Source organism: Melanerpes formicivorus, unplaced genomic scaffold, assembly GCF_026170545.1.
Source record: "Melanerpes formicivorus ecotype bairdi unplaced genomic scaffold, bMelFor1.0.p_v2 SCAF_24, whole genome shotgun sequence".
Taxonomy (NCBI): Eukaryota; Metazoa; Chordata; class Aves; order Piciformes; family Picidae; genus Melanerpes; species Melanerpes formicivorus.
In genome coordinates this window covers 9,282,538-9,299,006 of record NW_027142376.1, presented here as the reverse complement: position 1 = coordinate 9,299,006, position 16,469 = coordinate 9,282,538, and the positions used below count along the sequence as shown (strand labels likewise).

The 16,469-nt window shown below is 45.4% G+C and overlaps 1 protein-coding gene across 2 annotated transcripts; it reads left to right on the top strand.

Annotated features, from left to right (window-relative positions):
• The first annotated feature begins 1,636 nt into the window (after positions 1–1,636).
• On the top strand, positions 1,637–15,491 carry BFSP2 (beaded filament structural protein 2). 2 transcript variants are annotated; one of them, XM_068152969.1, is made up of 7 exons: positions 1,637–2,255; positions 9,083–9,165; positions 10,257–10,413; positions 12,471–12,632; positions 13,679–13,804; positions 14,266–14,486; positions 15,234–15,491. In XM_068152969.1, exons 1-7 carry the CDS (start codon positions 1,800–1,802, stop codon positions 15,235–15,237), a joined length of 1,209 nt encoding a protein of 402 aa, XP_068009070.1. In that variant the 5' UTR covers positions 1,637–1,799; the 3' UTR covers positions 15,238–15,491. The 2 variants fall into 2 exon arrangements, with proteins under 2 accessions (XP_068009070.1, XP_068009069.1); XM_068152968.1 differs by having other exon boundaries at positions 1,640–2,255; positions 13,673–13,804.
• The last annotated feature ends 978 nt before the right edge of the window (positions 15,492–16,469 follow it).

The window sequence follows — 16,469 nt, the reverse complement described above, 5'->3', positions numbered from 1 at the left end:
ATAAGAAGGCACATCTCATGTCCCCTTCAGAGGAACAGAAACCTCCTTTGAATTTATCAGAAGTCTTGGAAGGTGGTGACTAAGGACTCCCACCAATTGAATGCTGTGGCTCTGAGCACATTTCCACTTCCCCGCTGTTCTGTTTATCTTGTGTGCTTAGACTGCTAGTACTACTGAATCAAGTTTCCTCACTCCCCTCTCCTTTCTGAGACTTTCCTTCCCTGCTCCAGAACAAAAACAAGGTGCAAAGTAAAATGGCATTTCAGTCCTACTCCATTAAGTGCTAAATTGTAGGCTGGAAGAGTGGCGTGAACAAGGCTTAAATGGTGGGTTAAAAATAGGTTGTTAGAGGGAGAGACTAGCATGAAACATGGAATGGCTTTGCCTGAGTTGATGCTCTCTCTCTTTGAGCAAGGTCTATATTTTCACATTTGTTTGCTGTATTGCTCTTGCAAAGAATTTGGTTTGTTTTTTATAATTTGACATCGAGCAAATACCCTGGAAATGTTGTGTAAGAAATCCTGGAGGATTCCTCTCATTGAGCCAGCACAGGTGGTGTGGCAGTATAACTGCAGAATGCCTAGAAACTGGCCAAAGCACTGGCCTAGCTTTGAGATGCTGCAGTGTTCTTAGGCTGCCTGTAGGCCGCCTTGCAGTTCTCAAACTACAAACAAAGTCCAGCCACCAACCCAGCAAGCCAGGATTAGGCACCCACAGAAGACAGAGATTTCTGATTGCATTGCACCTCGCCAAAGACTCCCAGCCATCCCTGTGCAGACCTCCATGGCATTAGGGCAATGCCCAGCATCAGCACATTGCAGACATGCCTGCAAAGATGCGCACACAGGCATCCTGTGCTGGAACATGTCTCGATGGGAAGCATCTCTGTGTGTGGGGAGAAAAAGCTGCACTCTCCATGCATTGAGCATTGTCAACTGCACCATGTAGCTATGTACCAATAGACTACCCCCTGGATCACCAGTGACCTACAAAGAAGAGCAGGGGAAAGCCTCCTCATTGCCTGCAATAAGTATCAGGGGTTGTTTGGCCCTTGTCCTTCAGTTCACAGCTGCCTCCCTTTGTTGTCACTTTATGCAGGGAAATGAGCCTTTGTTGAACAGCCCAAGTGCAGCTAACAAAGTGACATTACACCACCCAAGCAAGGGTGGACGTCCTTAGCTCAAATCTGATGGGTTTGGGGCAACATGCCTCGGTTGGGTGGTGAAGCCAAAGCTCAGAAATCCCGAAGCTGCAGCAGGGCCGAGGGAGCATGTGAGGCTCTGCAGCAGCAAAAGGTAGGCTTAGCTTGTCTCTGCTCGGCCATGGCCCTGCAGGCTCCTCAGAAGTTCGGGTTTTGCTAACTTCAGGTGACACCTTGCTGCAGGAGACTGGATGCAAGTGGGCAATACATTTGTAATATATGTCTAGATACCTGTGGCTATAAGGGCAGGAAATCATCTGGGTGTCAGGGCAGAAAACACTGCTGGTATTTTAACACGTAGGTGGTACTGAATCCCTGTCCCGCTGTGCCTGTAAACACCATTGTGCTTTTCATCTGCCACATTTGCAGCAGCAGCAGCAGGGAGATTTCCCCTGAAATGGGATTGCTGACCCAGCGGCCGCCTGGACAATGTGACGGGCGCTCCCAGGCAGCACAAAGCCCCCGTTCCAGAAAGCTGTCGCACAAAGGCGAAACCCCGGGCGAGCCCCAACCTGCTGGGCTCGGCACATCCCTCCCGCCAGTACGGGGCGAGGCGGCCGGGCTGAGCGTCGGCGCTCGGCGGGCTGGAGCGGCAGCCATGCCCTTGCCGAGGCGCCGGTCGTCCTTCTTGGGGCAGCAGCCCTCTTCCTCCACGGCCGAGAGCTCGGGGCCACCTGGCCGCCGGGTCAGCGTTGGGGGCGGAGGGAGCCTATCAAGACCCCCCGGCGTCTACGTGGGCACCGTCCCCACTGGCGGCGTAAGCAGCTTGGGCACCCGAGTGTCCCGCAGAGCCCTGGGTATCAGCAGCGTCTTCCTGCAGGGTCTTCGCAGCTCCTCCGCCGCCTTGCCCCTGGCCCCAGGGCTGGAAAAGAGCAGAGGTCTCTCCTACGAGAGCCTGAACGGCTGCTTGGTGGAGTACATCGAGAAGGTGCGAGCTCTCGAGCAGGTCAACCAGGAGCTGGAAGAGCACATTAGAGTCTACCTGGACAAGAAAGCGGCCAGCGTAGGCAGCTGGGGAGCGCTGCGGGAGAACTGGGAGGCGATTTACCATCAGGTGAGCGCTGGAACACTGTCGGCAGCAGCGGGGACGGTGGGACCCTGACGAGTCATTAGCTATGATGAGCGCTGAGGGCTGATGCTGGTGATGAACGCTGCCTGATTCCGAGGCGCGGTGCCCTATATGAAGGGGTTTACATCTATCTTCATGATAATTAGCATTAGCATTTCACGGAGTGCCGTGGAACGTGCCTATTAGGCAGGAAAATTGCCTGGGGCGTCCTGTGCATGGGGAACGGTTGAAATGCACCCCAAGGCGAGATAGTCTGGGTTTATTACAATGGGTGATAGTTCTCCTTATTTTTTTACTTAGCTGTGGTTATTGCAGTGAACATCAAAATTATGAGAAGAAAACTGCTAGGAGTGAATTAGTTTATCCTTCAACATGATATCATTACAAGCACGTTGGGGTGTGGTGTTATGGGTTGGTTGGTTTTGGATGTTGTTGGGTTTGGGTTTTTTGTCATTAGCAATTCAGATTTTTTTACTTTATTCCCTTGGTTGCTTAATCACATTTCAAAAGCTCTATTTATTTAAAAATAATAATTACGTGGCTACAAATTAGTAACTCCATCTATCACCATCCCACCAACCCTTACTCCCACCCTCTCTGTGTGGTACAGGTGATAGGTTCTCCAGGAAAGTGTTTGTTCTGTGGGGTAAAATGGTGTTTGCTTTGACCTCATGGACAAGAAATGGTTCCTTTTGCTGACCAGTAAGGCCAGTAAGACTTTGCAGGCTGATGTCCTGTTTGCAGTGAGCATGGGGATCTGTCCTCCAAGGTCTTGGTGAACCTTATGAGTCCCAGCTTCTTAGCTCGCAGTCAGCAGGAGTGGGTGGGACCCCAAAAAGCTGGAGCCCTGCAACTTGCACACCTTCCCAGCAGTGCTTGTGCAGGCACAAAAGGTCGGTCGGCAGGTCTCCAGAAAGCCCAAAAGGTAACTTCAAGTTCCCCAGGACAATCATGTGCTTTCCTCTGGGCTAGACAAAGTTTTACTCTGCCATAGGAAAAAGGATTCATTTTGACAGGGTGCTGGTCTTCACCTGATTCACGTTGGCAGAAATGCCCAGTCAAGCACTGGCTTTTAGAGTTGGTATCTTTTGTGTTGCTAATTTACATTGCTGCTGCTGAGCCTCTAAAGCTTCCCGAAGGGACTAGTGGCTGGAGGCAGTGGGTGTCCAGAATCTGGGGTGCTTAGGAAAGCTATACCCTCAAACTTATCACCTCGCTGAGGCAGGTGGAGACTGATATGAGATGGAGGGTTAATGCTTGGCACCTTCCACCCTGTGGTTTACAGGTAGGTGTTCCATTTTACAGTTGTAGACCTCACCTGTGAAACTACCAGGACTTATGGATAAGACCAAAAAGTAGGATGGTAGGTACTTTAGGAAGGATACTTTCCTTTTCCTTTGTGTGCAATCCCAGCACTATAGTGACAGATAAACTTACTCATGTAATAATTTTCATCCAAATTGCTTTCATTTAACCTTTCTTTATATTGTCATCCTGCCACCTTGCCTCTACTTACCTTTCTTATGAGTAAGTAAGACCAGCTCATAATGAAATCTAGCTTGAATATTGGGCTCTTCCTATATAAAATCAGAAAAATAAAGCTAGCAGTAATAGCATTTGCAAGTAGCATAGAAAATAAGATAAAAACATTAGCATCATCCATTTCTACTTCTCTATTAGAACAGCTTAGCAAATACATGAGGTTTTCTAAATTACTTCAATTAAATCAATAAAAGAGGGATTTTTACTTTCTCAGATATAATCAGAGATGTTATGTACAATTCTGACTAATTGGTTTCTTCACTTTTGTTACATTAAGCACAATGCCCATTAACTCATTCATCCTGGAACTAGCTGGCAAAAACTTGCAGCATCAACACCAAAAGCATCACATTTCTGAAAACATCATCAAAATCAGTTGCCACAAAAGTGGCTGCAGTCACATGAAGGTCTCCTGTCATGAGTGGTCCCGGTAGGAAAAGTAAGAGGTGTTCAGGAGCAAGGTGTAATAGAAATGAGGTACATTTCTAGATGGGATTAGTAACAATGTCAGTAGATTTCCTGTAGATGTCCACATCGACCTTAGCAGGACATAGCATGGTTTTGTAGCCTCCTGCACAATCCGAGGATTCATCTTGATTCCCAGCCAGCCCCGTGTGTGCAGCCAGGAGGGATGCCCAGTAGCCCTAAAACCTCTTGGTGCCATTCCCATGAAGCAGCTGTGAAAGTTTTGGGGCAGAAAGCCACTTGGAGCAGCCACCTTCTTTAATCCTAGCAGCCATGTTAGCAACAGGTTTTGAACACAAAGACGCAAACCCTGCTAGTGAGAAGGATACAGCCACTGGTCCCAAAATCAGAACTGCATCAACAGGCCTATCTCCACAGTGGGGTAGGAGAGACCTCAGCAGACACAAGGTCCCATTTTCCTTCTGTCTTTCCTGGGATGCGCTCCAGCATCCCACATTTCAGATAATTTTCCTCCCAGCAATAACAATTGTGTGCCAGAATTTCTCCCAAACACAGAGCTGGGGCGGGGAGGGGGCGCTGGAAATGTGGCAGTGAAAACTCAGAGGGTATGAACAGAGGGTCCCTGGGAGGGAAAAGCACTCCTGTTTCATTGCTGTTGTCAGAGCTATCACTGCAGCAGGGATCTGAATGACAGGAAGCCACTAGCCAGATCACAGCATTAATGGTGTGCCTGGGTAGCTGTTTTTGAGCAGAGCAGGTGGAGACACATTAACTGGGACAGGGGGGAAATGGGAGGATTTTTGCAGGAAATGAGGAAAATGAGAAATCCTTTTGGAGAGGAATTCATGGGACAAATATAAACTCATCTCATTTTTCCCTGGGTGTATTCCTTTTCTCCAGGCTTTATCCTAGTCTTTCTGTGGAAAATTCTATTTCTAATCAAATGTGTCCTTTCTGCAGAATAGGATTGTTGTTCGTATTGGTGATTGCTTCCAGGCAGCAGGGCAGCAACTAGGAAAAGTGGATGCTTGAAATAATCTCAGCGAGTTTACAGAGAGCAGAGCCTGGCTCAGGCTTCATGACTGTTGAGTTGTGGCTGTGTGGGAGGCAGGAAGATGTATTTTGTCTAGGAGATGGCACATAGCACACTTCAGATGGCAGAAGTAAACACGAAAGCAGAAGAAGGAATCAATGTCCTGGACCACTTGTATCACTCCTGTGCAGTGCTAGGAGAATTTGAAAGAGCTTTTCTATAGAGATACTTTTCTTTGCACCTGGCCTTACTGACAGCATTTACTCAGTGCTAATATTGAGCCTGGAGAAGGTAGAGGACTGGTACCCAGGGAATCGCCACTTTTGGACTTGCACCCAGTAATTTATTTACTGTGTGCCAGGAAAGCCACTGGGTATTATCTGTAATACACAGCAATACAGCAGTGCGTGACTAGTGTCTGTAAATGGGCAAAATAACATTCTGCTGCCCAAACGCCCACAAAATGGCACAGAGCTTGGTCAAATGCCATAGAGAGGATGGCAATCAATCAGCTTTAATTATGTCTTGTCAGCCACCTCCAAGAGCTTAAGCTTGGACTGGCCTCACAGAAAGCTGTGAGGTGGGGGTGAGGCTTCCTCCTTGTGCTCAGGCACCATTACAGTTCTTATTGATCATTTCTTTGGGAGGCATCTCCTGCTTTAAGAACCAGGCAATTTTTGATGTGCTCCTGTTTACTTACAAAGTACTCAATGCCCAGGTGAAGTCATGTTTTCTTGGATGCAGGAATCAGCATCAACCTTCACAGCCTCTCTCCAGCTATTATGTTTCCCAAGACAACACAACAAATGCCACTCTTGTACCTTGGAGTTTTCCTCCTTCAGGCTCTGAGAAGGGGTCGCAGATGGAAAGCATGGCCAAAAGCACGATGAGTTTACTGCTTGGCATCTGAGCAGCAGGCACTGGCTGCATGTGCTTAGCCCAATTTAGCTGTAAATTACAGCGTGTTGGAGTCAATGGGCTGATCCACACCATTTCTTTCTGTGTATAGCATCTTCAGATCTCTCTCCATGGAGGCATCGTTCGCTTTATCCAAAGCGAACTTAAAAGCCAGATAATTTTCCATTTCATGAATAATTACATCATGAGACTCATTATCACAGGTGACACCTGAGGCCCCGAGTTTAGCAGCATTCAGAAAGGATTTTGTCACTTGTAAGAAGTGCAAAACCACACAAAACCACAGATAAAAGCATAGCTAGGAACTCGAAAGGCACAGTAAATCTTGCAGTGACAAAATTGGTCAAAGCTCTTTTAAAAATCAAAAGCTGCCAGTCACTGGAGATAAGTTCTCCCCTCTGTACCACACCACCCTTTATCAAGACTGGAGTGTGCACCTTGGGGCAGCTGGTGTTCCTTGTTGGCAGCTGTAACCCATGGACTGGGCCAGCACATCGGTGCAGAGTTTTGTAAGATTATTTTTCTGAAAATTCAAATTGCATTTTCATGTCCATAAAATCACTCAAAAAATGAAGAAAAATTGTGCTGCTTTCTATTTGAGAGGTTTTCTACTACAAATACTCAGTAGCTGGAAAAAAGCCATGTTCAGAAGGTGACTAGGCACTACAGATCCAACTGTTGAAAGACAAAACATGACCTAGGAGCTATTATTAGTAATAATATTTGCATTTTTATACTTTCCCATTTTGGTTCATTACATGAGCATCAGAAGCATTGCCTTCTGCTTTGCAAGTGGAGGAGGCAACATCCAAGTGCCTGCAGCATTGCAAGTCCCCTCATTTCTAGTGGCCACAAAGCAGAGGCTGCATTAGGTGTTTCATTCTGTCAGCAAGGCAGCTGTGCATCTGTCTCAATGTTGCATGTCTGCATCCAGCTGTTGATTAAAAAGCCACTAGATGGAAGTGTTACATCTCTTCTTCTTAAACCTGAGAAAGGGCTTTCCTAGCTCATACAAACCAAAGAGAAGTTTTAAGGAAGTCTGGTTTCACCACAGAAACAATTGTGTCAGTACCTATCCTTTGAGCACATCCCCAGCAGGTTTCCAGAAGGGTGGAAAGGCTAGCACCTGATGGCTCCCACTACAACACCAAAGCCTTCCAAATGCTAGACTCTTTCATACCAGTTCCACTTGCATGATATGGTTCAGGTTTGTGCCCTGGACTTTCTCACTGAAGATTTGGCATAAGCCACCAGTCTGTGAATGGGGATGTTGGGTACGGACTGATTCATCAGGAGTGTAGTACCTGGGCTCTGATAGAGACACGGACTGTGGGACACGTAAGAATCCTCTTAAATGCTTCAATAATACCACAGGATTACTACTGAGAAGCACTTTTAACAAACAGTTTGTCTCCACATAGAGGCAGAAATCCAGGCATTGGCAAATCACCATTTGTTCCCTGCTTCTGCTGCAACTCAAAATGCATTTTACACTGGATTCAGCCTCTGCAGAGTGTCTTTACATTTCATGATCTATTATGGACTTCTAAATGCAGGGAATAGGTAATTCCTTCAGATACTTCCTCATGAGATGCCTTCACATAGTTCATATGAGTTTGTCCAAGCATCTGTAAGACATCTGGAGCAGTGAGCCACTTTTTGTGAGGATGGATGCTGGTTACCATATAGAAATGCTTCATCCTTCCATGTCCACCTCCACCCAGTCACCAAGCCGCAGGGCAAAGAGGAGGCAGGACCATACTAATGCAACAATCCCGCTTGAGGTACTTGAGGTAACTTGTCTGGACAAAGCCTTGATGTCTGCACATTGCATAGCCCAATTCACCTCAGAGAAGCAGAGTGCTTCAGAGGATTTGTGATCTCATTTAGTCACAGATTTAATTGTCTAAAGATTTCTTTAGAAATCTTCAAGAATTCTGCTGGTCACTTCAAATGCTGTTCTTACTCATTTGGTGGTTTAATTTAAACTGCAAATCTCCTGAAAAAGACCAAAGAAATGTGTAGTTTAGCTCTTCCAGATTGAAGGCAAGGACCATGGAATGGCTGGAACACCCAGGGATTTGTTTGCAGAGAGGATGGCTCTGATCCTGGTACCAAATTCAGCACGTCTTCAGTCACCTCCACAGTACAGTGCCCACGTGACTGCAGGGCAGGCGATGGTCCTTTTTTAACCCTCATACCATTTTGTACTGCCTTCTTGAATCACAACCAGCTGCTGTGTCATCAGCTTTTCAGGTTTGCTTATACCTCTGGTACCTCCTGGGCATTAAAAATACTGCCAGAGCCATAGCAGTGACACCACAGTCTTAATTGCACAATCTTTCCAAAGCATTTCACATTTAGTGTAATAATCTGTGAAGACTGCCTGCTTCTCAGGTCTCATACCTATGGCAAGAGCTTACAGGATCCCATCAGAGAAGAAAAACAACACTTTGGGAGCTGAGGACGGCTCGCAGGCGGCATGAGCAACAAGTGTTCATTGACTCACTGAGGAGGACGCCCCTGAAGAGGACTGCCTATATGGGAAGTAGAATAGGAGCTGCATAAGTAATACTTAAACTGTATCTAGAACATATAGTGAGACTTGTCTGGTGAACACACCTTGGGCACAGTAACAACCTTTGCCCCTTGCAGCTGCTGCTGATCACAGTCGATGTTTCCCACAAGAAGATGAATGTGTAGGAGCAAGGAGCAGTTTGGTGACAAATTCCAGCCTATTTTCAGACAATTTCTATTAATTGATTAAATTACCTGTAATGAGTCCCTTGAGGCGCTCTAGGCAAAAGGATTCTTTGGAGAATCAAAATTTAAGATACGTAGGTAATGTGCTGAAGCTCTTCATTGCTTGAGCCTTCTTGTTTCTGTCTTCTAGGTGGGTGAAGCAGTCCTTGAAAATGCTCGTCTGATGCTGCACACCGAGAACATTCAAGCCTGTGCTGAAGACTTTAAAGACAGGTAGTCTTGTGGTAGCACCTGGCTGGCCACTTTCTTTTCAACCTGCCTTTGGCAAATGCTTGCTCTGTAGAGCAGTAACGCTCAGTGAATAGATTGGGCTCATTCTTTACATTGAATACTCAACCACCTGATTTGGGAGGGGGTTGTAACAGCAAAATCATTGTGACAATAATGTTATTTTGGATGATTTTGAAGATTCATAGTAATAAAAATGTGCCCTAGCAAAATTACTCAGGTTACTCTTTCTTATACAGACACTGATCCCTGACTGAGAGGTCAGTATTCATTCAAATTGGGGCTGACATTTTATAAAGGTAAACTTCCATGTGCTTTTAGTTTTCCATGCCACACAAGTAGATTTGGAAGTAACAACCACTCTACTGCAGCAGCTGAAAAGCAAAGCCTGCACCACTACAAAGGTCACTGTGGAAATGTTAGATAAGGAAACATAAATAGGATGCACTGATTGTCCTTGCCTTTAACTGAGATAAACTAACAGTAAAACAAAATCTTAAATACTGGAAAATAAGCCATGTGCTTTAACAGCAAGTCTAGGTGGCAAACAAGCCACTTGGATTTCCTCTTTATTTTGATGCTACTGATATTTGGTCTTACGGCTGGGCTGGGACCATGGAACAGAGACCAGACTTCCATCAGCATGTTCCTAATGTGTGACATGTGCATGTTTTCTTTAACCATAGCTCTGAAAAGTTTTATGCAGACCAATGAGCAGTTGTTCTCATTTTACAGCCAGCCAAACAGAACCCCCAGTCACAGTCTATATAAATTCCAGGTCTAGCAAAGGACCATGTGGCTCTCTGTGCTCATTCAGGAATCCTATCAGGCTGCTAACCACCACAGTGCAGACTGCTACTGGCCTGGTTTATGGCACTCTGTGTTAGTAAGAGGGTACTTCAGGCAGTTGACTCAAATACAGCGAGACAAGGTGAGAGTAAAGTATATCTCCTGTGCCTCTGTCTGGGACACATGAGCTAATTAGCACAAATGGTGTCATTACTTTAAAAAAAAGCAGGTTTTTCTTGCTGAGCTGTGCTTTATTAAGGTTTGGGTTGTGTTTTTTCTCTCTGCAGATATGAAAATGAGCAGCCATTCAGAAAGGCAGTAGAAGATGAAATTAATTCCCTCTATAAAGTGATTGATGATGCTAATTTAACTAAAATGGATCTGGAGAGTCAGATAGAGAGCATGAAAGAAGAACTAACTTTGCTGTCAAAGAATCATGAAGAAGTAAGTCCAGGCTCAGGACACTGCAAAGCCAATGTGTGCCTGTTACAGCTGGTTGGTATCACACCCCTAGTGCAAAGCAAGCATTAAAAAGCTCTGCCTGCCATGCCTGGGTGGGAGGATTCTCCTGAAAGCTGCTCCTATTTCTCTCTTCTCTGTTAACTTAAAGCAGTAACCTCTAAGGCGTGACCAAATTACTTCCATTTAAGTTTTGACTCTTATGTGATAAATATGACATGAAAGAGATGTCATCACTCCATTTCTTGCTAGACACCACACAATGGACACAGTGTTGCACAGTCATTTGTGGGGACATCTCCACAGCAAGCTCTGATTCTCAGAGAAAGATGTAAAGAGAAAACGTGTGTGCAGCAAACAAGCTCTGGTCCTGCTGCACTAACTGACCATGAATCAGACTCTTCTGAAACACTCCTGCTTGGGTTAGCAAACTGCCCTGTTCCTGAAACTGAGTCTCTCCTGAGCCACACACCACTGAAGCAAGTCACAGGGCCAGGAGCTAGAAGGCAGCCCACTGTTAACCAGTTTTGCCCTATTCCCTGCTTACAACTTACATTCACCAGCACTGTTTGCATACAGGAGGTTTATTACCTTCAGCAGGTGTTTCAGGATTGGGCCCAACTGAGCATCTTCACAGGGGCTGGAGTATGGAATTAATGCTAATCTCACAGAAGGGACAGCAAGCAGTTGTGCTGATGCCTCAGACATGAAAGAGAGCTTCAACTGAGCTGCCTCACTATTCTGCCTCATATTTCTTATGGGTTATTTCTCCAACCACAGGATTTCAGCAACACTGGCAGGCATATGGAGACTTGGGATGCCAGGATGAGGTTGCTTCCTCCCCTCCCTACTTTCTTGAGTGCAACCCCAAGGCTGGCATTTTTCAGAAAATAATCAGGGGCTTCAGTACCACTGCATGGCAGGAGAAAGATGGAAGTTGTTTTATGCAAGAGGGAAACCAGAAAATCGGCAGAAATGCACAAGGTCCCCTTTAAACCTCCCTATATTGCAACGATTGGTATGCAGGCAGAAAAGCTGGCACTGATGCTGTCTTCTGTCCATCTATACAGCACAACAAGAACAAGGCTTCTCACTCTGCAGTCAAGCAGCAAGGAGCCCTTGCAGGGTGGGAGGATGCTCCTTTCTTTACCCATTGGAGTACCTCAGCATTTGCAGCACAGACTGGGGTACTGGCAGTGGCACCAGGGGAAGAGAGTAGCACCAGACTCAAGAGAAATCATAGAATAAAGGCTGGAAGCAACTATTGCAATTACTCCAGCTGAGGTCCAGCACAATAAAGTCCCAAGGAGATCCTGAACTAATTTCAACCTTCCCTTCCTCCCATGCCCCCACTAGGAAATACATATCAAGTCATTCTGAAGCTTTTGTGAACTTGGTGTGGACACATTTTGAGGCTTTCACTCTCACAGGTTCATAATTTATGTAATTCCCATTCATTTTTCTTCAGTGTTGTCACTGTTGGGGGCCACTGCTTACAATTCCCAGATGCTTTTACACCCTTGGCTGACACCAGCTGTACTGCTGTAGAGCTGCCTCTGGTTTGCACAACTTGTATCTCCCAGTAGATGCACATCTACATTATTGTGTGGTGCCACAGAGATTTGTTGTGAGCTCTTAATTCCTTGAAACAAAGGCCAGCATTGCAGCTTTGCTGGCAATGTCACTGTGGTGTGTTCAGGTCCCAGGTGTGCAGTGTGCATTTGTCAAGCTCTGACTGTTGAAGAATTTTGCCACTGTGAGAGGGCTCCTCCAGGTGGTGCCTTGGTGGAGGACTTCAGTCTTCTTCCACCAAGGGGGAAACCACTTTCAGTACCCCAGATCTGCAACAAGACTCCTCATGCAGAAGCAAGGCAAATGCACAGCTGAAGAGGATAGCCTCCAGTGCACTACACCATTCATATATAGACAGCTTTCAGGACAAAATTTTGATTACTCTCTTGGTGTTTCTTGTTTGAACCCCTCTGAAGCTACCATTCAGTTGTCCAGTTCACCTTCTTTTATATCTGATATTTTTGTTCAAGGACGTGAAGGTATTATACAAGCAGCTTGCCGGATCTCAGCTGGAGGAACTTGATGTGCCCCTGGGAAGTGGCCTGGACGACATACTTGAAAAAATCAGAATCCACTGGGAGAGAGACATTGAGAAGAATCGTGCCGAGACAGGTGCCCTACTCCGTACCAAGGTAAGCACTCTGGAACCCTCTCCAACAGAACCGGCTCTGACACAAACAAATGCTCTGCTCTGACTTGGAGGGTTGGACTTTGGGGTTTTTTTTCTTCAAACAAAAAAATGTTAAAAATCTAAAGGATTTTGGCCCAAGTCCATGGGAAAACACAAGTATTGGTGGCTTTCTTGGGATGCACAAGAGTTAATCAGTGGTGAAAATGGCTGTGCTGATATCACAGGTATCTGTGGGGAACCTTCCAAGGGCTCTGTAATGTTAACTAAGAAAAACTAACTCAATCAGTTGATACCTTCTGTGTAGGATAAACCACAGTCATTACCCTTCTTACTAGAGCCATTCCTCCACTGAACATTTTACAGGGGTCTATAAAAAAGGGCCAAACACATTGCTTGACACTAATTATACAATTACAGACTCCCTGGGGACTTCTTGAAATGGTTTCCTTCAGCAGCAGTGGGAAAAGTGGATATTAACTTAGAAATGAAAAGTGATGATAACAGATAATAGCCATTCCCTTTAAGAGTCCTCTCCTCTCCTGACACTGACTCTGAACAGCCATTCAGTGCAGCTTTTTCTTTGTCAAGAAGGCTCACTAGTTTTCCAAAGTGGCTTGCTAAAGTATTTTGGCAGAGCTGAAGCCCTAAGTTCAATGGACAGCCCTGTTAGCAGCCAACTCATTTGCAGTAGACTGCTATGTGAAAAATCAAGGTGTGAACACTTCTGAAATCTAATAGACTAAGTGAAAACACTCAACTTTAAAAAAACATTACAGTATAGCTACAAAATGAAGAATTGGAGCAATGCCTTTTAAGTAACTTAACCACAAGCATGAAAGCTGAACAGCTTTTGTTGACACACATTTAAGCTGGCTTACACTGACTGAACAGAAAAGATAATTTTGACACTGAGAAGTATGGGGAATTGTTCAGCCTGGGGATTTAATACACAAGAATCATAACTGCCATAAACTGTGACAATATTGTCAGTTGGGTATGTAAGGAAACTAGGCTGCGACAACAGTCACAATCTTGTACCAGCAACAGGCTGAAACCTCAGCTGCCGCACGAACCCAGGAGGAGGAGCTGGTGGAGGGCCTCCGAACCGAGTTCCATGAAACTGCCTGCAAAATACAGAGCTTGCAAGCAGAAACTGAATCTCTGAGAACCTTGGTAAGGAATGGAGGGGTTTCAGTGGGTATGTTCTGCAGAAATTCAACAGGCCTCCTGAAGGGGCCTGAACATTCCAGTCTTGGGTTGCAGACTTAAGAATAAATCCTGGGTTTCACTGGGTACTCTTCCCAGAGCTGCTAGATATTTCTGGGCTCTCCTTGACTGACATGGTGCGCTAAGTGTAATACATTTGACCCCTGGGCCCTGAATTGCCATCTTTGGTGTCTTCAGACTCAATAAGAATCTCACTGAGACGGCTGGGTAGATAGTACTTAACAGTAGAGAATATCTGTGCCTCGTACCCAATACACATTTTCCAAAGTATCTAAAGGAAGACACTTTCAAATTATTCTATCTCCACTTAAGCATATTCACTAGAGATGTTGGGCAAACCTCAGTAAAGATCACTATGGAGCGTCTGAAAACTGACTGTCTTAATGTCTGCTGTCCTGCCCTTACAGAAGAGGGGTCTGGAGAACTCTTTATATGATGCCAAGCACTGGCACGACATTGAACTGCAGAATCTGGGCTCTGTCATTTCCAAGCTGGAGGCAGAAATGGGAGAAATCAAAGTAGAGACCGAGCAGCAGCAGCGGGATCGTGAAAATCTGCTGACCAGCAAACAACAGCTGGAGAAAGACATTGCTGCATATCACTGCCTTCTGGATGGAGAACAAAGCAGGTACATGTCCATGAAATCAAGCGTGCTGCATAGATGGAGATGTGCTCCGTGCAAGGAGATGTAAGGTTACTGGAAGCAGGAGAACTAGGGTGGGTCTCAGGTTTCATAAGGGTGGGTGGTAGATGCTGAGGTTTGGAGAAGCTGCCAAAGGGGAAAAACACCCCAAATCCAGCTGTGCAGAGATTCCTTATGTACTGGAGATGGGTGGTGTGCAGTACTGCTGTGGATGAATGAGTGTTTGGACCAGCAGGTCTGTGAGTTTCACTTCCCAGGAGGTTTGCAGTGTGAGATTAGGCAGCTGCTGCAGTACCTGGGAGCTGCGCTGGTGGCTGCACAGTGGCTATGGTGGTGTTTCATGCCTGGGTACATGATCCCTTCCCTCCTTCTCCCACCATACAGTTCAAATACTGAAGGGCAAGCTCTCTTTTGAAGCACATGAATTACCCCCAAAGTCTGAGGACAGATTCTGGACCACTGAGTGCACCTTTTGTGAAGAAACATAGTTCAGACTCCTCACATTTGTCCTCTGGGAATACACCTGTAGTTGGATTCCCTGATTGGGCTTTTCTTTAAGATCCTTAATCACCATAAGCCATGGAACCTGTGAGAATCCGATCCACGAATTTTGACTTGCTCTTCTGCTCAGGCCAGGGAGAAGCTGGACTGGGGCTAGTACATAGTTCAGCATTCTCCTGTTTGTAGTAGTGACCAGTTTGTATTCTTTCATTGTTGTTTGTTTACTTTTAGCTGATTTTGGAACTCGCAGCCCACAGGAGACCATTGCCATTAAAGCAAAGGATGTCACTGCCAATTATGTTCGTGGAAGCTAAAAGCCCATCACAGCAGCCTGCTTTATTCAGTTTGATTCAACAGTCAAAGTAGGTTGTAGCTTGAACAACTTTATTAGACCCTCCTCATGTAATTGCTTTGCTTACAGATTTCAGTTTACTCATGTTGTTAAAATGATTAAAAAAATAAAGAATATCAGGCTTTGCCTTTCATTTTTTCTTCCTTCCAGTACTTTTCATGTTAACCAAAGCAGGGCTGGATTAAGGACCCACAGCCTCCACTTCCCAGAAAGTACATTCTTTCTTTTTATAGTACAGATATATCAAGACTGCTCCACTGTGTGCTGAGTATCCATGTGGAAATGGTGAGAGCTCTGTTGTGTTACAGGGGACCATCACTAGTGTGAAATACAGTTCAGATAATGCTGAAGCAGTTGAAGGGAACTATTAGCTCAATGAGATTAACTTTGCACTACATAACCAGCATAGGCATCCTAACAGTACTTAATAAACACAGTTTAACTCTACACTAAACTTCTGGAAAAGCTGAAGGTGCAGGAGAGCAACAGTAGTTCTATCTGCAGTCCAGGTCACATCCTTTCACTCCATACTGAGCCCAGCCAGGGTGTCAGTTTGAGTAAATGTGATGCTTTTTGATATATTGACAGATTGTGATATTTGATTTCCAGGTCCTTGGCTCTTTCTTGATACCAACTTCCCTTAAGGCAAGCTGGCCAAACTCCTTTTGAACAGGCATCAATATGTGGGTGACCCTGGGTAGTTTCCCTTACACTGATGGTGTCACAGTGGAAAAGATTTCCCATCTTCACTTCTGCCTTCCTTTAATATTTTAAATATCTATATCCTCACTGTATTGCATTTGCACTATGGTCATATAAAGGGCCAAGAGGGATCCTGCATTTTCGGAGGAATATCATGAACCCTGGCCTCTAGCACAGGAAATCTTAGGTAGATGGCTGGCTTTCCTTCATAAGCTCCTGCACAGAACAAAGCCAATCATACATGTGTTTGTTGGCTTAGGAGGTTACATCGACAGTTACCCAGGGTGACAGCACAGTTCATTAGCTGGACTCAAAGATGACTGAGAAATGGTATGTATTGGAGAATATAATGGCATATGGCACATATCAGAGGCAGTCTGAAATATTATCTAACAAATCTACCTGACTGATGA